We start from the raw sequence: 9,097 nt of genomic DNA, 5'->3' as shown, positions 1-9,097 counted from the left end.
ATGTTATAAATGATGATGTAATGATTTTTAAATAAAGTATTACATGAAGTACAAACCTATTACTATGGTTCATGGGGTCATTTTGAATTACCATTTGGAAAACAGAAAATGTTATAGACTAAATTTAACATTACAGTCTCCTGCAGTGGAAGCTGCTGTTAACCTCTTGTTGTTAGTTTGGGAATAATCTTACACACTGAACCAAAATCAACATAAAACATTCAAATGTAAAAAAACTTTACTCTCTACCTTCTAACTATACAGGTAGAAAATTATAAATTAGGAAAAAAAACAGAAAAAAAATACATGAAACATATTTATTGCATTTAAATTCATACAGTACCGATCATATCATTTGTATCAATTTAGACCAATAAAGATATTTGTTGTTGCCCATACCATTACGTCCTAATGTGAGTCGTCCTATCAGATACTAAAGATCACGTTTCAAACTTTCTTCTCACTGCTCTTGAAAAAGTCTTTAACAAAAGTTTTAAGAATGAATATAAGAAATACCTGACTATAACGTACAAAACTCAAATATGAATATACCTCCATTTACTTTTTGCTATAAGTAAGTATATGATATTATGATTTAATATTGTAAATGTACATAAAGCTGAGCATGTCTGATATTTGGGCAGCAGAGGAGCAAGAGTGGCTTCATAAAAAGCTTCTTCTTGGCTTTGCTGCTACAGCTCTCCTCACTGACCTGTAAGACAAGCACAAAAAGACAAAGTGATCAGAGATTTCCAACATGTAAAGATATTATGAGCTGAAGACATTTAATAATGTGAAGAATAAACCAGCCTGCATGGCAGCAGAATTACTGAGAGAGAGTAAAAACATGAGAGAAACTGTTTAGTTTGGTGACATATAGATGGACAATACCATACTGTACAATAACAACATCATTCTGTATATGAAGCAGACAAACTTACCCTAAACTCTGAACGGCCCTCGATGTGTATAAGATCGGTTTAAGTGCTGACCAGGATGAACAGAGTCGTACACATGAGTTTCATTCTGGTTGAATCCATGATTTGTGGAGGAGCCCGGACTGTGACTCTCAGACTGGATCGACCTGAAACAGGAAATAAACACAATAAACTCAAAAGTAACTGATGTTTGTTTAAAATAATAATAAAAAGTATTTTACCAACCTGGTGAAGCAGGAACCTGTGAAAGAGACAAATGTTATGACACATGTTTGTGATGTGAATTGTTCGATCAGAATACATGTATATGTGTGAATAATTAAAGTGTGTGTAGTAAATAAACTCTCTAATACAGCATGAAAAGAAGAGGCTCTTACACTTGGACTGTCTGCAGCGATACAACAAGAGCAGGAGAATAATAATGAGAGAGACTCCACAAACCAGTCCAACCATCAACCACACAGGAGACGAAGAGCTGTCAGCTCCTGACACAGTTACTGTAACAACAAACAAAAATTAATTATTAATCAACTTTTTTATGTTTAATATTTCATAACATAACTTTATAAAAGATCCAGTTCATCTGTTTTCCTTGACTAGATTCTGAGTCAACCCCTGCTGTGTTTAAATGACTTGACCCTCCACAGTGAACACATCAACACGAGCCGAGTCTCTTAAAATGTCCTAACAAACTCACAGGTTTTGTTAATCTGAACTTCTTGGCTGTCCTCTGTGTAGTAAACTGGGTTTCCTCTTCCTCCTCTGCACCTGTAGAGTCCTTCCTGTGAGACACTGATTTGTCCATTTGAGTGGAAAACTGCATCTTGTGTGGTCAGGGCTTCAGAGTAATTTCCATCTCTGTACCAGTAGTATTTCCATCCAGATGATGATGATGGGTTCACAGAGCAGGTCAGGGTCACACTGCCCCCTACTGGAACAGCTGTGTTATCAGCTCTCAGTTTGGCCTTTGGTTTATCTGCCGTTCAGATTAGACAAAGAAAAAACAAATAAATGACTCAATCTAAACAATTTAAACAACTAGATGGAAATGGTGAACATAAACAATAAACTGTAAACTAATTTAGATTGACACTGTGAAACTTTTTTATTTTCTTTGATGTATTTAAAAAGTAATTTGTCATGGTCTGTTGACTCTGTGTTTAGGTTTTTGATTCTTTAAGATTCTTTTATTTAGTGGTTTTTCATGGTTTTGCCTTTTCTATTTCTAGTTCCCTTTGTTATTCCTTAGCCCTTAGGTTTGTGACTGTGCCTCTCGTGTTCAGACATTACATAATTAAGGATGCATTAATAACCACCAGTGTTGGGGAGTAACGGAATACATGTACCACCGTTAGGTATTTAAAATACAAAATATAAGTAACTATATTCTGTTACAGTTACCGTTTAAAAAGGTGGTATTTAGAATACAGTTACTTTGTTGAAATAAATGGATTACATGGCGGTCTTTTCCTGTTTCATATTGTCACGGGTCAGGACTGTTTGGGTTTTGTTTGACTGCTATGTTGTGTTGTTCCAAGCGGCAAGGTTATGGTTGCCTTGGTTACAGGGTGATGCGCTCTCGCTGTAGTGATGGGATTTCCGACTCTTTTTAGAGAACTGGTTCTTTCGGCTCACTAAAAAGAGCCGACTCTTTCGGTGTTAACTGAACTTCCAAAACAGAGCTACCTCTAGATCACTTAAATTACACAATTGAAAGCATAAGTGTATTGTTTGTATATTTATACACAAGCACTCAAATATATTCAAATTATTTAAAAAAAATGTTCATTTACCTTTTACTTTTACACACCAAATCTGGTCGTTGGTACTTCTTGGCTTGTGTGGCCATTAGGTAACAAAAGCTCAACACTGCCCTTAGCATCGTGGAGCACTTCTGTTGTGTTTTGTACGTGCTTCTGAGTTTTTACGTGTTTTGGAATTTTTACATGCTTCGGGGTTTGTACGTGCTCTGTCTCTAACGGCCACCGTAAGTATACTTTTATTTATTCACTCCACATAAAATGTAATAAATAAATCATATAATACAAAAACCAACTATTTACATTTCAACTTTTAACTATTAAAATTTTTGCTTTTTCCTTTCCAAAACACTGCAAACCACAACACAATTAAATATAAATAAAAATATGAAAACAAAAAGAAGATGCATATTCTCTGTCATATAGGCCTGCATGAATAAACATTCTGATTTCTTTATCATCTGCAACTGAAAATAGTTGTGGATGATTGCTATGCCTTTCTAATTTGATGTTATTGTCCCTGGCTCTCTTTCCCTCCCGCTCTGTTCCTGTGCTACTGGGAGTGTAACTACTGCCCCTCCCCCTACTTCCCAGCAAAGCACAAGGCTCGCGTGCGGAGTGAAGCGGAAAAAAAGTGCGAGAGAGAGGGTGAGAGAAAGAAAAAAAAAACCACGGCTCGCGATAAGGAGACGACTCGCGTCGTTCACTTCAAAGAGTCGGCTCTAAGAGCTGCTTCGTTCGCGACCGACACATCACTATCTTTCCTGGGTGACAGAGCACCTTTTTTTTGTTGTTGTTGTGCTAAGCTAATAGGCAGAGTGTTACAGGCATAGCCCTAAAGAATGTAGCCTCATGGACAGTGTAGTCCGTGCAGCAAGGAGAGTGGACTGCCATACCCGTTATGTGTCTGTGAGGGGGAGGAGGGAGAAAAAGGAGAGTGGAAAAGTACGAGTTGTCATCGAGCAGAAATGGGAGCTGGAAGCATGTAAATATAATAATAACCACTGCAGCCAAGAAGAGTGCCTGACGAGCCCAGTTGTAAGTAAGCTATTAAGACTCGACTGTACACTGTGTTCGTGTTTTCCTCCGAAACAATAAGTTCCGTTGGAGCAGCCTTTCAACGCCTCTCTGTCTCTCGCTAGCAAACTTGACCCAGACAACAAAGTAAAGCTATTTTTCGGCTACGAGCCCGACAAAGAACCTGACATATAAGCCAGAGGTCCCTTTACTACGGTTTGGAGCTGCAGACCTTCAGTAATAGTAATAAATCACATTCATGTAGTTGTAAACAGCATGAATATATATTAAGTAATCCAAAGTATTCAGAATACGTTACTGTCATTGAGTAACGTAACGGAATATGTTACGAAATACATTTTTGGGGCATGTATTCTGTAATCTGTAGTGGAATACATTTTAAAAGTAACCTTCCCAACATTAATAACCACCACATGCAGGAGACTCTGACAGCACTGAGCAGCTCCTTCAGTGGCAGGCTGTGGCACCCACAATGTGGGACAGATGTAGATGTTTCCTTCCTGCTGCTGTCACACTCCACAACAAAGACTTTGCAGCTGACCAAACACACACATCCACACATGTGCAATAACACTAAGTACAATTCTCTTTCTCTGACAACATTGTATTTTACTCAGTTGTATATAGCATTTGTATTCTATTGTTTATAGTATTTTATTTTATTCTATTCTATTGTGTACGGTACAGTGGTCCCTCGCTATAACGCGGGTCAACTTTCGCGCCCCTCTGTTTCGCGGATATTTTTTGTGCAGCTTTCATGCTTTTTTATTTTTATTTTTTATTTTCAGCGCATTGTGTTCTGCGTCCTGATTGCCTGTAGACCATTGTCAGTCAATCTCGTGCAATGTCTCCTGTACAGAATGCATTCAGCTTGTCAAATTTACATAAATCTTTGATTGCTAGCAGTGACTCTGAAGTGCTGTACTGTAGATTTGTAAGTTTTCTCCCCAACAAACACAACAATGTTCATGAAATGTTTTGTACCATCAAAGGCAACCTCAGTATGCTAGCCTCCTACTGTAGGTGAATGGTGGCGGTGAGGATAGTAGTCATATCAACAGTAATATTATTTTGATGTTTTTCTTTTGACTTCCTTCCCTCGATTCTCCTCCATCTGCTGCTTTGCCCTCAAGCTGGTGTGGCTCCAACCCTGAATATTTTCACTAAAGCTCCAAATCTGATTGGCTTTGTATTAAACCCAGTCATGTGTCTGTTTTATTTTAACAAATGGCAGTGCTTTATGAGATCACAGGCCAGAATGACTTATTCTTTCTTATAAAAATTGTAGATTTGCTGCTATTTGTTGGAAATTATCATTATTATTATTAGTAATAGTAGTAGTAGTATTTGTATTTCTGTTTATTTCTGTAATTATTGTCCTCAGGTGATGTAGCATCGGGGTAGTATTGCCGTCACTATACCAGGTGAAAGGTTCCACGGCTGGACTCCGAAACTCTGAATGTCACATCATTATTGTGTGTCCACTGTGTGGTTTCACCTCCTTCCTGCACCTCACATGTCAGAGTGATCGTCTCACCTCTGAATATCTGAGGCCAGTTGGGTTGTTGTTTTACAACAACTTTATTGGAAACTGTTTACACATATTAACAGTTGAGATACAAATAGAAACATGAAATCAACACAGAAAACTTAACATTGTATGTTTGATAATCATGAGTGAATGTATATTTCAAACTAAATGACTGAACTCACAGGTTATCGTAACAGTGACATCATCACTTCTATCAGTGTAGTAAACTGGGTTTCCTCTTGTTCCTCTGCAGCGGTAGATTCCTCCTTGAGATACTCTGATATCTCTGTTTTGTTGACCTCTTATTGGAACTTCAAAGGTTGTTTGGGTTCGTCTGAACCACTCATATTTCCATCCATCAGAGCTCTGCACAAAGCAGGTCAGTGTCACACTGCCCCCTACTGGTATGATTGCGGTTCCTGCTGTCAGTGTGGCCCTGGGTCTATATGCTGTTATGAAAAAGAAGAGAGGACAATGTACACCTGATCCATTATAAAGATTTAAAAAATCCTAAATTTTAAAAGATTTTTTTTCATTTGACTCAAATTCCAACAAAACAAAATCTCCAAATGTTTTCATTATATTCTAAGGAGCTTGCAAAGAAAAACGTCTGGACTTCTTTGAGTTGCTTGAAGACGTTTCACCTCTCATCCGAGAAGCTTCTTCAGTTCTAAGGTCAAATGGTGGAGAGTCCCAGATTTTAACCCCGGGGGAGTTTCCCCCCAAAGAGGGACAAAGAACCCCTGATGATCTTCTACCTAATCACATGAGCCAAGGTGTGAAAGCGGGTGTGGGTCACATTCAGCCAAGGTTTTGGGTGAGCTCATTGTGAAACCTGGCCCCACCCTATCATGTGATTTCCTGAGGTCAGATGGCCCAGGATGTGAGTGGGCGTTAAGGCGTCTGGGAAGGGATCTCAAAACTGGATTATAGATCGCACACAGTTGGTGTCGTAAACCACCGCCTCTGTTCAAAGATGGTTGCTCACAAACCATCTGTCATGGTTTGAAAGAGGAGTGAAAGAAGCCATTTGGGGGGAAACTCCCACGGGGTTTAAATCTGGGACTCTCCAACATTTTACCCTAGAACTGAAGAAGCTTCTCGGATGAGAGGTGACATGTCTTCAAGCAACCTAAAAAAGTCCAGACGCTTTTCTTTCCAAGCTCCTTTGACTACGATGACCTGGATGACTGAGAACCTTCACAGACATGTTTTCATTATATTGTTTTTTTCTTTCCTAGCAGTTTAAGATATTTCAAATGTTTGCCATTTTTCTGTCTCAACATGGTGACAGAGCTGCAGTAATTCAGGTTGTAGATCTCTAAATAAATACAGTATAAATGTTTGTCCAATCTCAGGCCTGAAGAAGTCACACTGGATGTAAACTAATACAGTTCACTGTTGAAGGAAACACAATGATGGGTTCAGAGGGATCTGCCTGGTTTCAGGTTTAGACAACAGAAACATCATCACCCTAAATTTTATGAAGCTTTTGATGCTTCTTCTTCTTTGATGCTTCTAATTTAATCCACAGTTATTCTTGTTATACATTAAAATACACACGTTTAGTAATAATAAATGACAGTCTGTGAGTTTTGTAATACTGTGTATACTATGAGCAAAGTAACCAGTAAAATACAGTAGTTCTTGTTAAAGTTTCTAGTGTCAATGTATCAGAAAAAAACAAGTTTCAGTGACAATATTCATTAAATGTCAGAATTTTATGATTCAAATGATTTTCAAAATGAATCATCACATTATTGGTCATTGAGGACTTACCTAATACAGTTATAGAGACAGTGTTACTGATCTTTGTATAATATGATCCCTTCATGTGACCACAGCACTGATATTCACCACTGTGACTTGAATATTTAATTTCTAATGTGTACTCTTTGATGGTGCTGTAGCGGATTAATTCTCGACCATCCTTGTTGGTTTTGTATTCCCAGTCAGTGTCTTTTCCTTCATTCATGTCACATTTGAAGGTAACAAACTCTCCAATGAAAAAACTGGACAAGCTGGGTTCAATAGTTAGCACAGCATCTAAAATCCAACACAACCACAAAGTTAACAACCTGAAAAACATTTATGCACGACACAATCTGTGACAGTACGTTCATACACTGTTCATATACTGAATAATAAAAAATATAAAACACATGTGAACTGTAATTAAGATTTATGTAGTATTTTAAGATGAATATTTAACAAATAAATTAAATAAAAGTGAAAACCTCTCAGTCACCTTGAGCGTCTCCAGTGCAGAGGAGCGTACATAGCACTACAATAAAGACAGAAACTTCAGACATTATCAAACTAAAGACACTCAAATGTGGCTGTTATCGCCTAGGGATGTAAGGAGGTAACATCAGAGACAGCCCCAGTCAGTGTCAAAGGTTTGGGCTTTATTAACAGAGGCAAACACAAAACACACACAACAGAAAACCGGCAGCGGTCGTGTATTTGACCTCACATGTAGGGAAGCGGCCAGTGCCTGTGTCAGCGCTAACACCCTAGTCACATATCGAGTGAAGGGTCATAATCAGAGTCTCTAGAGGCAACTGGGGTGTGTGTGTGTGTGTGGGGGGGGGGGGGGGGGGGGAGGAGGGGGCTGGCAGCCTCAGCACGTTTGATACTACCGACACTGTTAACCCTGGGTTAACATAACGTGCTCCAGTGTGACATTAAACTTCAGTAAAACTATGCAGTTATGAAACGTAACTTTAATCTGAGCCAAACCGATTTGCTCAGTGTTAAATAAAACAGTGAAGTAAACATGACCCAGCAGACAGAACCTGAGTAAATTAAGTCCAGTGTTCATTTGTTTTAAAGCTGTGTGCCAGTGACCAGATATCAGCCGCTGATAAAGTGCTCTGTAGTTTTCTAGGTGTCCAATACTCTCGGTTTAAATTGTGTTTGTCATCTCTAACCCAGGTCATTCACTGTGAGGGAAACACAAGCACCAGCAGCTCTGAACTAAAAAAAAAAAAAAAAAAAACTAATTTACTTGTGACTGAAACAAGTATGGCACATACAAACATCAGGAAAAAAAGACTCGATAGATATAATGTCAGTAAATGAAGTCTCTGTTGAACCTCCGAGAGGTGGCAGTCGGGGGGGGGGGGGGGGGGGGGGGGGTTATGACAGCTGTGTATTAGGACCCACGCTTTGTCTGCGGGTCGAGCGGGTCTGTCACACATCTGTGAAGCTTCTCAGTCATCCAGGTCATCGTAGTCTAAGGAGCTTGGAAAGAAAAGCGTCTGGACTTCTTTAAGTCCAGACGCTTTTCTTTCCAAGCTCCTTAGAGGTACTATCACACACTTTGCTGTGAGACTGGGCGCTCGATATTATTTAATCGTGTATTTGATTAATTCATTTAATGAATGAAATAAATAAATATATCATGAAATAATTAATTAAACATGTCAATAATTAATTAAAATGTGAAATAAATACATACTTAATTCAATGTGTTGATAATTAACAAATTAAATATGTCATAAATATGTATTTAATTAATTAATTTAAATTGTTATTAATTACTGACACATTTAATTGATTATTTAACGGTGTATATAATTAATTCATTTTGGCAGTCCTGGCATTCCACAGTTCCTCATTGTGTGAGGCATATAAATAGAATAAATAGTCAGTTTATGATCTTCTTAAGGGACAAATGCCATTAGGGTTTAAACTCCAGTCGCTTTCTTACCAAGCTCCTTAAATTGCTTAGAGTCTTATCAGTGTCTAGTACGATTGGTTACATTTTATATTACAATACAAAATGCATCAAATTATCACTGATGGAGAAAAAAACTTTTCTTAGA

The 9,097-nt window shown here is 38.2% G+C and overlaps 1 protein-coding gene across 1 annotated transcript; it reads right to left on the bottom strand.

Moving 5' to 3' along the window:
- Nucleotides 1-328: 328 nt before the first annotated feature.
- LOC309698324 (uncharacterized protein) lies at nucleotides 329-8,499 on the bottom strand (the record flags this gene model as incomplete). Its single annotated transcript, XM_082520671.1, has 6 exons — nucleotides 329-712; nucleotides 942-1,084; nucleotides 1,164-1,179; nucleotides 1,316-1,435; nucleotides 1,636-1,914; nucleotides 8,436-8,499. 5 exons carry the CDS (start codon nucleotides 8,497-8,499, stop codon nucleotides 943-945), a joined length of 621 nt encoding a protein of 206 aa, XP_082376797.1. The 3' UTR covers nucleotides 329-712; nucleotide 942.
- Nucleotides 8,500-9,097: the final 598 nt, after the last annotated feature.

This window comes from Aulonocara stuartgranti, assembly GCF_965226115.1.
Source record: "Aulonocara stuartgranti genome assembly, chromosome: 3".
NCBI classification, from domain to species: Eukaryota; Metazoa; Chordata; class Actinopteri; order Cichliformes; family Cichlidae; genus Aulonocara; species Aulonocara stuartgranti.
This window is presented reverse-complemented; position numbering and strand designations above follow the sequence as displayed.